Here is a 15,105-nt window from a genome sequence, read left to right on the forward strand (position 1 = left end):
CCGTAGTAAACATTAAAAATTATCTGTGATAGTATTTGTGATGAACATAATCTTCGTCACAAAAATTGACGTCCCAAAATTTTATCAAGAGATTTCATAATGTGTCTCAAACTGTGACGAAATATATCTACTACAAATATATAAATTTTGTCGCTAAAAATTGATAATAAATCAAATATTTTTATATATATTTTTTTCATTATTTGTGATGGATTATAATTTTCTCATAAATTTGTGAAGGATAAAATCAGTCACAAACATAAAAATATCATTAAATTTTTTAATCTTTTATGAGAAAATTTGTCCCTCACAAATCTCTCATATTGTTTGTGACAAAATTTGTCCCTCACAAATTTAAAAGGATTTCTATATATCTATATGAATTGTGAGAGTTATTTTTATTCATGCATATCTCTAAATATCTAAAAATAAATTAGAATGAAATAAAAAAAATCTCTATACTAATAAATCCAATACTATTATTTAAAAATAATAATAAAATTAAATACATTTTATCCAACCCAATTTAATAATTCAACATTGACTATAAACGATTTTTTTGTCTCTTAAATAAGATATAAAAAAAAGAAAAAGAAGAGAGAACTTGCCATTATAATAATATATACAATGAACAACTTTACTAGCCTCATTTAAACCCATTTTTAATTATTAATTATTTTCATTTTATTTCTCTTATATTCTCACATTTATTTTTCACTTACTTTTATATATCTTTCTTATTTTTCATCTATATTTTTTCATTTTATGAAATGGACACTAAATAGTAATGTTCCTGTCACAAATGGACTAAACTCTTACTCTTACGTCAAAGAATCTTCTGTTGTGTCGAATGGTCTTCTTTAGTGGTTCCTTGCTGAAATCTCTGGTGCATATGAGTTTGAAAGAACGAAGGGCGGGAGGTATTTGCAAAAGACATTCTAACACTTAAGTAAGGGTTCGACTCAAAGCTATTGATGATATATAATAAATATTCAAGAGTGAATCAAACCTTTTACGTGGGAGGTTTTCCCCTTTTTATACTAACCTTACTGGGTTTGGGGTCTATGGGCCTGCACATTCTAATTATCAGTTAAGTAATATACCTCTTAATCCTGCTTAGGTACTTATAATCAAGTAATTACCCTTAATTGGGTTTATTGATGATAATCATAGTCAAATGATACTCATCACTTGCATATGTTGAATGACAATACGTGTTATACGGCACATGTGGACACATGACCGAGAGAGTACTCAGTTTGATGCATCAAGTGTCCTCTCGGCCTGACTAAATACCTTATTCGATATACTAGTCCCATGAGCCCTTTTTTGGTCTTGGCCAAAAAGAAAGACTTTATGTTGTGTCAAAACAATTATCATTAACTCCTCTGGAGGTTATGGGCCTTAATGGGCACGATGTAACTGTTACATCGTGGATGTAATAGTTACATCACATGTTCGCTCGACTTCCCATGTTGACTACTAGAATGTCTCATGATCTTAGGTGTAGATCTGTTCTGATCCAACAATGGAGAGTGGTTATCGGTTGGGCCTCTTTACAAGCCCAACCCCTATAAATAGGAGAGGCATCCCTCTTCATTTTTTACCTCTAATATTTACTTCTTTGCTTTGAGTCAAATATTATTCGTGAGATAATTCTTTTTTAGGTACGTAATAATGATTTCGGTCAAAGGTTTGTTGTTGAGGGAGTCAAGCCAAGAAGACACTTGATGCATTAAACCGAGTACCCTCTCAATCATGTGCCCACATATTTCGTACAACGCGTCTCGACCTTCAACATATGCAAATGACAAGTATCATTAGACCATGATTATTGCCAATAAATCCACTTAAAGATAATTACTTAATTTGACCTATTACTTAACTGATAATTAGAACGTGCAGACCCATAAACTCCAGGTCCAATAAGTTCAATATAAAAAAAGGAGAACTCCCATGTAAGAGAGTTGATTCACTCTCGAATATTCATTATATATCATCAATATCTCTAAACTAAAACTTTACTTAAATATTATAGTGTCTTTTCTAGGTACCTCCCTCCTTCTTTTGGACTCACGCATTAGAGATTCTGACAAAAAAATCATTAGAGAAGACCCTTTGACGTAAGGATAAGTAAGAAACATATAATTTTGCTTTCATTATCGTTTCAGCTTTGTGCTCTAGGAATTATATTAGTTCTCCGTGATTCAATTATTATTTGTTCTTTAATTGTATATGGCTTCAAGTTGTCCAACCAAGTCTTCTCAATCATGTGTAGTGCAACTTTTCTTAATTAGTGGTACATGAAGTTTCCTTTAGGTTTGACTTTTTTGGATCCTTATCCTCGGCTTGGCTCTCTCTTCACGGAAGTTTTGTGATTTTTGTCCTCAACTTTCTCCCTGAAATAATTTCATGGTGCCCCCATTTTTCAATCAACAACAAGTTCCATTTAAGAGGCCAAGAATAACAAACAATACACACTATACTGTTATTTGTAAGATTAGCATTTATTTTATAAAATGGGTCAGCTTTGCGAGAGGAAATCAATTGAGTGTGAAATAGATGGTCCGAATGTTTTTAAGTATATGAAAAACATAAACTTTTTTTAATTTTATATATAAAAAAGTGAATCAAGAACGAGAAGTGTATCAAAGTAGTTGGTAAATGAACTCATCATGATCAACGATGTAGATGCCATAGTCAACGTTACATCATGCTTCTAAGTTCTAAGTTCTAACGTGCTTATCGCACGAGGGGATATCATTCATGTGTATCTCACACCGTGTCATAGCAATTCACCCTGCACCTGCGAACGGCTTCAAACAAAAATGCTGTTGCTGACAGCGCAAACCCCACTATACCAATATTAAAATATATAAAACGAACGTTACTAATGCACTATCGTTAAATTGCGCATTTAGTTCCTTAGATTAAATAATTGTTTACAAATAACAAAATATATAATTTTATAATTTTGGTTATTTTTAATTAATGATAAGTGTATCTTTACATTATTTTTATTTTATACATTTATTTAGTTTAAATGAACCGTATCTGAACACTTAAAAAAACAGAAAATGAACCGTATCTGCAATTTGGGTACTATATTATTCATTTCATTTTTTTTATAAGTAGCAATAATTCTATAAGGTGTGACTGAATAATAAAAAAAGTTATATAATAAAGATATAAGGCGCTATTCGCCGAATTTAAACGCCAGAAAGCTTACAAATGCAGCCAAAAGTTGCATACTTTAATTTGCTTTGCTTCTTTACTCCCCCATTTGCTTCCAAACAAAGGAAAAATCACTCTCATCTGAGAATCCAAACCTCCTCCTAGTATAGTCCTAAGTTCCTATTGCTGCTGCTTTTTTTTTTTTGGTTATAATCTCAAGAGCTTAATATACTATTTCCGTTTTTCAGTCTTTAATCCATTATTTTTCTTTTTTTGGGGGTGTTTTTGTGGATAAATATTCAGATTTAAGTGGTGGGTCAGCTACTATGGCTTCCTCTCTGTTACTGGCGGTGGTGTTTGTGCTTGATCTGGTTGCTTTTGCTCTCGCTGTTGCTGCAGAGCAGAGAAGGAATACTGTGAGTCCACTTTCTTCTTCTCTTTCTTGCTTTGCTTTTTTTTTTTTTTTTTGGTTTCTCTTTTCCTTAGAGTTTGCTTTTGCTATGATCTTATGATGTTTACTTCTATTTTAGAACTATGGATTTAGTTATCTGAGTCTGAATGGGGAAACAAAGAGCGATTATAATATTCAATTGAATTTTTTTTTGGATTAGTTATTGTGATTAATCTTGGTTGAGGTTGATAACGATATTATTAATTTATTTTAGTATGAAAAGAATAGGTGGTTCAGTGCTTGTTTATTCGGTTCTCTCTTTGTTAAATTTCCCTTGACTTCATACTTCATATGTAAGGAAGGTATGAAAATGAAGCGTTGTCGCAAAAAATGTAAATTATAGTTTTGTACTATTAATTTTAAAGATAAAAGTACATGATTTGATGATGTCACTATTAACTTTTAATTTCAACTCTCTATGGTTCATTTTTTTTTAAATTGACAAATATGTCAAGATTAGAATACATAATTCATGTAAAAAATTTAAATTGACAAATTACTTTTTGGCTTAAATATTTCTTTTTAAGAAAGACGTTTATAATCTTTACAAAATGAATAAGTTATGATTTTGGTCTTTGTAAAAAAATTATTTGTTTTTTATATAAAATGAGAAAATTTTAATTTTGATCCCTATATAATCTTTTTTTTTTATATTTATCTATCTAAAATTTAAGATTATTTTCACCCTAGTTTTCTAAAGTAGATAAAAAAAAATTATTTTAGGAATCAACAAAAAATTTAGAGCTATCACATGCTAATATAGTACCACAAATGCTAGTGGGTGCCATCTGGAATGATCAATTGACCTATGTTAAACACATTAATGTGTGTGACATAATAGTAGGAATAAAAGCAAAGATTTTTTTTATGATAATTAAAATTAAAAATTGCTTATGGTACGTGGCTAAAACACATTTAAGTAGCATTTGGTAGAGGGGGAGAAAAATATAGGGGAAATAGTGTTGGTCTCCTAGCTCCTACGCTCTACTTTAATTCAAATATATCCCTTTTATTTTCATCCTCTCCGTCAAACAAAGTCTTAAGTAGCATTTGGTTTGTGTGGACTGAACAAAATGGAAAATTCTAGGTTCTCCTTGGTTTCATCTTTTAAGTGGAATGAATGTATCATTTTTTAATCACATGTTCTGTTTCTATTTTATTATCATTAGAACGTACTAGACATAAAATAGAACTCAGATGTCAAATTCCATATGATTCTAACACATTACCAAATGCTACCGTATAAAAATAAAAAGACAAGTTGCATTACATGAAGATATGTTTAAAACAGAAAAATGTTGGCATGCAAACTCTTATGAAGGGCCAGTCCATTTAGTTTGCATTTGATACACTTCAGGGGACAGTACAATTAGAACAACTCAACAACATGGAACAAGCTTTTGTTCTATCTGTTGTTGGGCGCAGATGCACAGCACTAGCAATTTCCGGTTGTGTTGTTTGATATTCATGAGCACCGGGGAGAGCAGTGCAAAATTTACTTAATTATTCATTATTCTTATTTGTTGTACATCATTTTTAATTAGTTTTTTATCTTATTTTTTGATGTGTTTGTCTAAATTATTTTTTGAAAGTATTTTTTTTATACTTTTTCTAAGAAGCAAATCCTATTTATTTATTTATTAAAAAAATATTTTAAAAAAGTACCTTTTTAAAAACTATTTTTCTTAAAAAAAATTAAACAAACTAGCCCATTTACATTATAAATTGTTATTTTATGTAGAGAATTATGGTTTTACTTATTGCTATTTACCACTTAACTCCAACATTCGAAAGGCCTTTTATTATATTCCTATTTTTACTTCATCTTCTATCATAAAGATGTCTACTAAAAACACTAAATTAATAAACTTAAAAACGACTTGGGCTTTGTTTGAAAGAACTTATTTATAGTTTATTTAGATTTATTTTATGAAATAAGCATTTGTGTAAGTGTTTGGAAGGTATGTGCTTTTTTATTTTTTCTGTTATTTTTTTCCTTATGTGGCAAGGTACCGTGAGCAGTTCCATGGCATGAGTATAGCTTGCATTACATATCTCAAGATAACCTTGATCTCTCTAGTCTCTAGTGAATGTGGGAGCATTATTTCCATCTTAAGAGATTTGGCAGTTTAACCAACTTGTACCTTCAATGTTCTCTCATGATTAGATCCTGAATTTTACTTCTAGAAAATGTAAAGCAGAATAAGTTTATGATTGTTGTCTGACTCTGACAACACCATTAGATAGGGGGAAAAGCTAACGTAAATTTGAATTTTAATTCATTAGTTGCAATGTATTCAGCAATTCCAAGTTGCATTATTTCATTTATTTGTGATTTGAGGGAAACAAAGTATGGATTAAAATTTTGTTCATACATAAAACATGTTCTAGAATTAGTTTCATTGTGCAGACACACTATTAGCTACTAGTTCAACATTTTCTCCATGGATCTGCTGTATTGTTTCCTTGCATAGTAGGGTGTGATGGGATAAGTCAAAACTGGAAACAAATTTTTGCAGTGTTGAAATGGGTTTACTCAAGTGTAACAATTAGTTCTTGTATGTGACAGGCCTCGTTAAATAAAGACAGTGCAGGTAGAAACTACTGTCAATATGACTCAGACATTGCAACCGGCCTAGGTGTGGGGTCCTTGTTTATCCTAGTTGCCAGTCAGGTGATCATTATGGTTGTAACTAGATGCCTGTGCTGTGGGAGAGCTATGAGACCCAGTGGATCAAGATCATGGTCAATTTGCTTGTTCATCACTAGCTGGTATGTGTTAATTGCTAAATCCTAGTCTTAAAAACAGAAATTATATGTTTGCTCTAAATTATTCATTTGTTGATTTCAATTCACAGAAACAATTGGTTTATTTAGTTTTTTAGGAAATGTTTTTTTCTGTTTCTGTTTTCTATCTTCACTAATAATTATAAAAATATCACCTTATTTTCATTTTGTCTTCAAAGATTTTCACTCTCTATCACCTTATAACAGCATTGTTTTTCTACGATTTCTTGCACACAAGATTGAAACAAAATGAAAATAACAATGCATTATCAATTTATCATTATTAGTGAAAATATACAACTAAAAAACACATATTCTTAAGGAGACACAAGACATAACACATACACAACATATATAATTTTTAGAAGAGTGTCACGAACACACTCTCTGTGAGCTAATTGTTTTTAGAAAGATTTATTAAATAAGATGTAGGACTCATCATATTTTTGTGATTTTTAATAAATTTCAACCAATAAAAAGAGTGATCAAAAGAGTATATTTTTAACATTTTTTTATTGTTAATATTTTCTAGTATTTTATTTAAGATAACTTCTTTAAAAGTTAAAAGATGAATATTGTTTTAATAATATTAGTGTGTGTCTATTCATATGGAGGTAGTGTCACCTCAAGAGTGTAGAATTATCTGCTTAATTTAGTTGAACAAATGTTGGGGAGGTGTCGGTGTTGAAAATGTGTTTGACACTGCAACACTTCAAAGAAGAGAGATGTTTGTATTTGATACTTTCATGTAGGATCACAAAGCACTTCTTGAGCTCAAACCGAACAAGCTCAAAGGCAACAACATACAAAGACATGATATGTTGTTTTCCCGTACATGTATGATCCAGGGTGACATTTATCATTGCTGCTTCGTGCCTTCTAGCGGGTTCTGTGAGGAACGCGTACCACACCAAGTACCGTGATCTCATGGGAGAGAGAGCACCTTCATGCCAGACCTTGAGGAAGGGAGTGTTTGGAGCTGGAGCTGCCTTCATTGTTCTCACAGGCATAACCTCAGAGCTCTATTATGTTAGTTTTTCAAAAGCTAATAATAATGGTCCCCCTCCCTATGCTAGGGACACTGGTGTGAGGATGGCCAATTTTTAGTAGTAGTGTGGGGAAATTAATTAATTGTTTGTAATGTTAAGTTGGATGTGAAAGCCTACTTGTAAATTATTATGAACCTTATTTCCTTCCTTTTGACTCTTCAATGATCAATCATGTCACAATAGGTGCTGCCTCACGCAGCGGGTTACACTTGTGTACCCCTATATATCCTATAAGGTAACTTTTCAAAATAAAATGTGAAGTAAATATCTGTTAATAATATTTGTAATGTTTAATGTTAATGTCGTTCGTTAGGCTACAAAGTTAGTGACATTTAAAGAAAAGAAAAATTAAGCATGACGTAATTTGCTTGCTGAGCTCAATGTGCCTTTAAAGCCAAATTGACGTCAAAACTCAGATATTGAGGTTGTGTTCCACTTGATTTTTTTTTCAATTATTTTAAGAGAAGTTAGGCTAAATATAATTAAAAAAGTTTCCTTGTGTTTGTGAGGGAAACAATCTTAAGGGGATAACACTATTTGATTTTTTTTGTGTAAAATTCTTGGTCTAATAATAATTACGTATTGTGAGTGAGATTAAATCTTGATTCAATGGATTAGGAAACATTCATGGAATGATACAGGAAAAAAACATATATTTAGAAAAAATTAGCATGCAGTTGGTACAAGTAAAATTATAAATCATAGTATTCATTCTTACGTGAATGAGAATGAAAAAAAGAGATATTCTTTCTTAAAATATGAAGAAATGGAAATTTAACTTCTAAGGAACTGCTTTATAAAGCCTTCCGAAAATTGATTGATTCATTTATTCCTTTTTACGTGCAGAAGCTAATCCGTGATACTTCATATCAATATATAGCATAGTGGTAAAAAAATAATAACAAAAGTTTAACGTGATTTAGAAAGCATTAAAAATGACGGATATATATATTACGAGTGTGAGTGCCAGTGGGATAGAATCGCCAACCTGTTCCATTTTCTGTTTAACATAAGCAGTGAACCTTGAGCCTACAAAATACAAATACTATATGGCCCTCGCATGTTTTTCATTTAAGAGCAATTTGTTTTACCTTTATTCGTTTCAAATTTGTTTTGAAAGATTACAAATTTACCAAACGTTAATTTTTAGAGTCCTAGCTCTACTTTATTTTTTAAAAAAAACAAAAATATTCATTAAAAAAAATATATGCATAACATAATAAAGTTTTTCTTTTTCTTTTTGGGTAGCCATGACCACCCCATTTTCAAACAAGGAACCACCTCTGCCTGTTATAGGATGAGAAAAAGAGTGGATAGTGATAGATACCAGTAGTGTAGTGTAGTGTGGTTATCAAAATGGTCCAATCTTTTTAACTGCCCTAGTCTTTATGTACCTATTCCAGCATTCATTTCCCTTCTAATCAATTGCCATCTTCTCTCTAGTCACCAATCAAGAGGTCATCACATAGCTTTTTCCCACTTCAACCATGCTGGTTATTCCATTGCCGCCTCTCGTGAAGTGTTGAAATTCTTATATGATGTTTAATATAATTTAGATTAAAGAGGTTTATTTACTTTTTTTTATACAAGAACCAAAGCTGATATAAAAAAAATTATAATATTTACACATACTATCCTCAACTAAATAAGTTAGATTCAGAGGTTTATTTATTAAAGCTTGACACTAGTCATTTTAAAATAGTAACGTGTGCTTTTAAAGTTTAAACACATGGTTGCATGAGTTTTGAGTGGTCCTATGTAAATCTTTATTTAATTTTTGGTAAAATATATGTAAATCTTTTACGTTGTTCAATACAGATTTAGTTATATTTGCAATCGTGGTTGGCTTTGATTCTAATAATTATGAGACCACAGAGTAAGAAATTGACAATTCTTTCAAGGCTAAATAGACAATTTAATCAATACTAATAAAGCATTCCTTGAATTTTAATTAGAAAAAATTACTCTTTTCATCTCAAAATAATTTTCGTCTTAAATAACATATTAAGAAAAAGTAATAATTTAATAAATAAAAAAGTAATAATTTTACAAAACTAACTTTATATCATCAATGAATTTATTTATAAATTTTATTTTTATCATTAATATTATAAGAGATATAAATAAACAAAATAATTAAAGATATATTAAAAGTATTGAAAATTATTTTATATATATATATATATATATATATTGGATTCAACTATCTTAATTAGAGTCTTTGGCTCACCGGTGAGACATGAAATATTTTTACAAGCTTGATCTTCCATGCTCACAATAAAAGTAATCCTCAGTTTAGAACACACTTAAAATTCTTCTATCATCTCTCTTTAAGAGTGTATCTTGTAGGAATCAATCTAAGCCCTTCTCACAAATTCAATGTATTTGTCAATTAAGTTACATCTAATGAGTTATGTATGTTAATAAAAAATAATTATTTTCTATTTTCCTATATTAACCCCAGCAAATGTTCTCAATATATAAAAAAATTTACTTCATTCTTTGTGTGATAATTATTTTAAGATAAAAACAAATTAGACGATAATTATAAACATAATCATGGTCCAGCTCCCGCCATCTTCCTTAAGTCTCTGCCTCTGGTAATAAACAGCTTATATAAGGTAAGAAAAACATTAGTATAAAACTAGAGTTAGATATAGGGGGTTAGCTTGACCGGTTGCTTTAGGTTTTGTTCGTAACGATCCACAGATTCAACGGGCTGCGCCAGGTCGCAATTAACTAGCTAATATATGGACTATGGGTAAAATAATAATAAAATATATTTTTTTTAACTAAAAAAAACCTAAGAAATCTAAATAATGAATAATTGTGATTTTTTATAAAATATTATTTATTAATAATTGATTATGTTTCATATTATGATAAGTATATTAATAAAGCACAAAATAAATTAATATTTTAAAAAATAAAAGTCTACTAACCAACCTGTTAATTCACAAACCAAACTTGTTAAACATGTGAGTTAATTAGGTAAACTGGATTCAAAGGATTTACATTTACATAGACAGATTATTTTAGATAGGATCGTTTTAAGGATAAAGTAACCTAAAGCATAAAGCTTACATTTTAGGTTCATCAATAAAAAATCATTTGTTATTAGTATTTATAAGGTCCATCAATAAAAAATTATTTGTTATTAATATTTATAAAGTAAAAAAGGTCTTATACATTAAAAAAAACACATATGTTAGTAAAAATACCTAACATATTTAAAGTAAAAATTTGTTTTAAAAATTATCTTAAGACTCACTTATCATTGGGCTGATTTTAGGTTCCATGACCTACACAAATCACGAGTTAAACGGATGTTTGTAGGTCATCACTCATATATGGCTAAAACTTTTCTAATTTTAGTCACTAAAGTCCAAACTTACGAGACTACAAATAAAAAAATATGTATGAGACTAAAATGAATAAAAAAATTTACAGGATCAAAATTAAAAATAAAGTAAACTTATGAACTAAATTTATATTTAAGTCTTGAATAATTTAAAATGTTTTTGTATAATTGTATATCAATGCTTATCTTTTGATGTAAATCTACAACGGGTCAATCTATTAAATTTTCCCCCACAGCACCAGTCCACCATGGCCTATGTTAGTAACATTTTAGGTACAATATAATTCCCTAAGAGAGAGACTGGCCGTTGTGCCATCGTTTACTGTCCCAACTTGCAAGGTAACTCAATATTTTCAAGGCCATAGTTATATAATTTATGGGAAACGCATTCGTACCCCATCAAAATGATTGTGGCAGCTGATTAGGCTTGAGTCCTCACATGCATAAAGTACAAAACTGCTAGTGTTTATCAATTAACCAGAATATTCAAATGTAACAATCACATTAATCCAAATATAAGGTTGATTTAATAATAAAAAGGAAAAAAAGATCGTAAATTCCAATTTTTTACTGACAAAAACGCTAATCGAACATATTTAATTTATTGCTCGTGATTCACCAATAAATTTGATCCAATAACATATATCAAAACTCTCAAACACGTGGAAACCTCGTGTATAAAGAGGGTCTACTAGTGTTCCACAGCTCTTCAATAATAGAAGAAGCTGACAATTAATCAGAAACAAAGCCTTGAAAATATGATGGCCTAAGTACCGTACATTATTTACTATTCTATTAAAAATTGGAACAAAGATGAAAACACCATGTGAGCTAAAAGCCCACAGGGACATGAATACATGATCCAGAAACATATTATAATAATAATAATAATAATAAATTAATGTATATCCAGAATTCTTTCATTCCCAAAATCAAAGAATGATTCTCAAGAAGTGGTGGTGGTGATAATGAATCATAAGCAATAAAACCGTATGATAAAATATCATTCCAAGATATATACATGTCCAAAGAATCTTCCAATCACATTCTGTCAGTTCAGCAGTGCTGGAGCAGACCCCATATCTATATCACTCCCATCACAAAGCACTCACAAAACTCCCCAAAAAATAAAATAAAAAATAAAAAAAACAAAATCCTATATTGATAAATAATGCTAGACACTACTTTGCAATGTTTGCATACATTAATACACCATTTTATTATTAGAGATTAGAGGAAATGATAAGAGAGATGAACAAAGAGGCAAACAGAGTGGGTTGCAACTAATTGTGAGGAATTTTGGGACCCTTTTGCTTGAAGCTGAAGCTGAAACTAAAACATGACAGCTCTAAATACTTCTCATGCCCCATCTGGAAAAAAAACAAGATCATTTACTAACCTGTATGAAACACAAATAACACCCCAATTGAATTAAATAACTAATCTATGGACACTACCATGATGTGTTGTTGCTTATTGTTTGGTTCTCAGGGTTTGATATCTGAATCATCCCAGGGATCTTTTAGATCAGTTGAAACCAATGAATCAAAATCCTCCCAATTCCAATAGTTTGAATTTGAAGAAGTTCCCAAGCCAACACCACTTGTTGCTGCTGCTATCTCCCATGGATGATGTGTGTTGTTGGTGCCACCTGTGCTAGGCACTATAGTAGCAGTAGTACTATTGATGGTTGGTTCCTCTATTGCTTTAAACTGATCCTCCCCATAGTTATAAACATTGGAGGATCTAAGAGAGGTTGACACTACTGAACAAGGGTTGGTGTCAAAAGATCTGCTTGAGGCTGAGAAAGGGAAGAGTAGGCTTTGGCTTTGATGAGTAGGAAGAGCCAAAGTTGAACTAGGAAAGATACCATTATTACCGATACCAATACCAAAATCTTTGCCTTCTAATTCTCTTGTGTTGAGCAGATTCTGTTGTAGCAGCAAAGGTGGTGGACGAATTAGAGCTTGGTAGAGAGAGGAAGACATGTTTTTCTGATCATCCGCAAGAGGAGTTTGGATTGTCATGTGGCTATAACAACCCAACATAGCATCCATGTTGTTGCCAATTGAGGTTGTGACTGTGGCAGTGCAAGTTGAAGTGGCGGTTGTGATTGGTGTGGTGGTGGTGGAAGATGTTGTAATTGGAGTGATTGATTTTTTGACCCTCTTGTTCTTCCTTCCACCACCAACTGGAACATTGCGTAGAGTTCCACCTTTAGTCCAGTGCCTCTTGCAAGCCCTGCAGAAATGGCGAGGCTGAGACTTGTTGTAGTTGTTGTAGTAACAAAATTTGGTGTTGGTAGAGTCACATCTTGGACATTTCAAAGACTCTGAATTCGGCTGAGTTTGTTGTTGTTGTTGCTGCTGCTGCTGCTGTTGTTTCCTCATCAGATTAGGCTTTGGAAGTTCCAAATTCTGAGCCTCCAACAAGGTTTGTTTCCAATCAAGTCCACTGCTAGAAACCTGCTTAGAACTCAAACCCATGTCTCAAATTCACCCCTTGAAATAGCACTAAAATCAATAAGATGTATCAAACCATGAAAAGAAAAGTGCAATAAGTAGCAAATTTTTTTAGCCCTTTGATCGAGGTGCTAGAAGAGAAATCAATCTGAATGATAACAAGAGGATCAGATTGCTTGTTACAGCCCAAAGGGTGTGTAAGTCTAGGGAAGTTGATGATTTGAAGTGGTTTCTTAGAAGGAAGAATAAGAAAGGCCTATGAAGTTGAGAAGAAGTAGTGAGCATGTCTTTTATCTTATGTCTATGTCTATATCTAATGCCTATTTATGATCTTATTAAAAATTACTTGAAGGGTTGTGTGTGGTGAAGGGTTTGATTACTGTTTGTGGGGGGTAGTTGTAGACAAGGCAAACCTATAAAAATTTAATGCAGTCTTTGGTAATAACCTACGAGCTCAGTTTTCTTCCTTCTCAGTTTGCTACTATTATAGAATGGGAAAGAGAGAGAAGTACTAACCCTTAAGGTGAAGGTGGGTGGTTGACACGTGGAAGGTTGTAGGCCGTTGGTAGTGGTGTGTGAGTTTTGGTTGTGAAATGAACGTAGACGTGCATGATGCTATAATAATTTAATTTGATAGACTTGGCCACCAATGCAAATACAAAGTTGGCAAAGGAAAAAAATAAAAGAAGACAAGTACACTACGGTCCATGGGATAAATTTGTTTTTCTAATGGATTGTCATTAGGGGAAAGGGGGTGGCGGTAGCTGTGGGGCCAATGGGCCCAAAGATTCTTAGTGAGGTTAAAAACAGTTGGCACACATCATTCAACTCCTAGATTAATTGGTGAAAAATAATTATTTTAATTTAGTCTCAGTTTGAATCTTACATACAATTATGTTAAATGTTCATGAGTTTAAGTCTTAAATATATAATTAGGTTAAATATTTAGAAGAATTTGGTTAAATATTTGAAGATAAACCATTATGTTCGAGTTAGATAAAATTATTATAAGCATAAAGTTATTTTAAGTATAATGTCATTATTAATTAAATTAAAATAATCTCAGGTAAGTTAATTTAGCCTTAGGTGGAAGATACATGTAATTTCTAAATACAATAGTTGGCAGACGCATGGTTTGCCGTGGGACCCAAGGGCAGGAATAGAGGTGGTGGTGAGATTTATGATCCTTGTGTCATGTGATTACATGTAGCAAGTTGGGGATGTCTATGTGTTGCATGCACGTGTTAAGTTTCATTTCATGTCTATGGTGGAATATGGATTGGATATGATATATGGGTGTTGTTTTGTGCACCCATAATATGTTGGCTAGAGAGCAAAAATTAAAAGGAGACCAGTGTGGTGTGGGTTGTGACCCTCATATAATTCGTTATTAATTACTTAACATGTATAGATGTGCATGCGGCATATAGGACTTATTTGGATGTTAGAGATTGGATTATTCAAGTTGAGGCAATTATTTAAACGAGTGAAGGTAATCCACTACTTAATATATTAATCATTATTATTATCTGCAATTTTCTTATACTCATGATATATTACGAGTAAGATTCAATTAATAAAACTTGTATCATTTCATTAATGTTAATAAAATGTATGTAACAATACAAAATTAAAGAATGTATTATGTTTTAAGACAAAACTTATTGGCAATTTTCTATGTGTTTTTCTCACTGTTTTTTCAATTAAAAAATGAGAGTTTCTCTTTAAATAAATATTTTTTTATTAAATGGAACATAAAATAAAATTATAATTTCAATTAAATAAACAATACCAAAATTACATTAAATATTACGCTAGCTA

At 31.2% G+C, this 15,105-nt stretch overlaps 2 protein-coding genes across 3 annotated transcripts; one reads left to right on the forward strand and one right to left on the reverse strand.

Moving 5' to 3' along the window:
• Positions 1 to 3,202: 3,202 nt before the first annotated feature.
• Positions 3,203 to 7,761, forward strand: LOC100817583 (uncharacterized). Of its 2 annotated transcripts, NM_001255657.2 has the most exons (4): positions 3,203 to 3,338; positions 3,478 to 3,590; positions 6,195 to 6,397; positions 7,261 to 7,761. In NM_001255657.2, exons 2-4 carry the CDS (start codon positions 3,501 to 3,503, stop codon positions 7,517 to 7,519), a joined length of 552 nt encoding a protein of 183 aa, NP_001242586.2. In that variant the 5' UTR covers positions 3,203 to 3,338; positions 3,478 to 3,500; the 3' UTR covers positions 7,520 to 7,761. The 2 variants fall into 2 exon arrangements, with proteins under 2 accessions (NP_001242586.2, XP_040872824.1); XM_041016890.1 differs by lacking the exon at positions 3,203 to 3,338 and having other exon boundaries at positions 3,366 to 3,590; positions 7,261 to 7,736.
• Positions 7,762 to 11,791: 4,030 nt separating this feature from the next.
• On the reverse strand, positions 11,792 to 13,761 carry LOC100818111 (dof zinc finger protein DOF3.2). The gene is made up of 2 exons (XM_003529260.4): positions 12,280 to 13,761; positions 11,792 to 12,192 (listed from the first exon to the last, which is right to left on the reverse strand). Exon 1 carries the CDS (start codon positions 13,306 to 13,308, stop codon positions 12,310 to 12,312), a length of 999 nt encoding a protein of 332 aa, XP_003529308.1. The 5' UTR covers positions 13,309 to 13,761; the 3' UTR covers positions 11,792 to 12,192; positions 12,280 to 12,309.
• Between the last annotated feature and the right edge of the window lie 1,344 nt (positions 13,762 to 15,105).

Source organism: Glycine max, chromosome 7, assembly GCF_000004515.6.
Source record: "Glycine max cultivar Williams 82 chromosome 7, Glycine_max_v4.0, whole genome shotgun sequence".
NCBI classification, from domain to species: Eukaryota; Viridiplantae; Streptophyta; class Magnoliopsida; order Fabales; family Fabaceae; genus Glycine; species Glycine max.

Coding starts and splice junctions, on each gene's coding strand:
- LOC100817583 (NM_001255657.2), top strand. CDS start 3,501: ATGGCTTCCTCTCTGTTACTGGCGGTGGTGTTTGTGCTTGATCTGGTT. Junction 3,591..6,194: donor CAGAGCAGAGAAGGAATACT/GTGAGTCCACTT, acceptor TGTATGTGACAG/GCCTCGTTAAATAAAGACAG. Junction 6,398..7,260: donor TGCTTGTTCATCACTAGCTG/GTATGTGTTAAT, acceptor TGTATGATCCAG/GGTGACATTTATCATTGCTG.
- LOC100818111 (XM_003529260.4), bottom strand. CDS start 13,308: ATGGGTTTGAGTTCTAAGCAGGTTTCTAGCAGTGGACTTGATTGGAAA.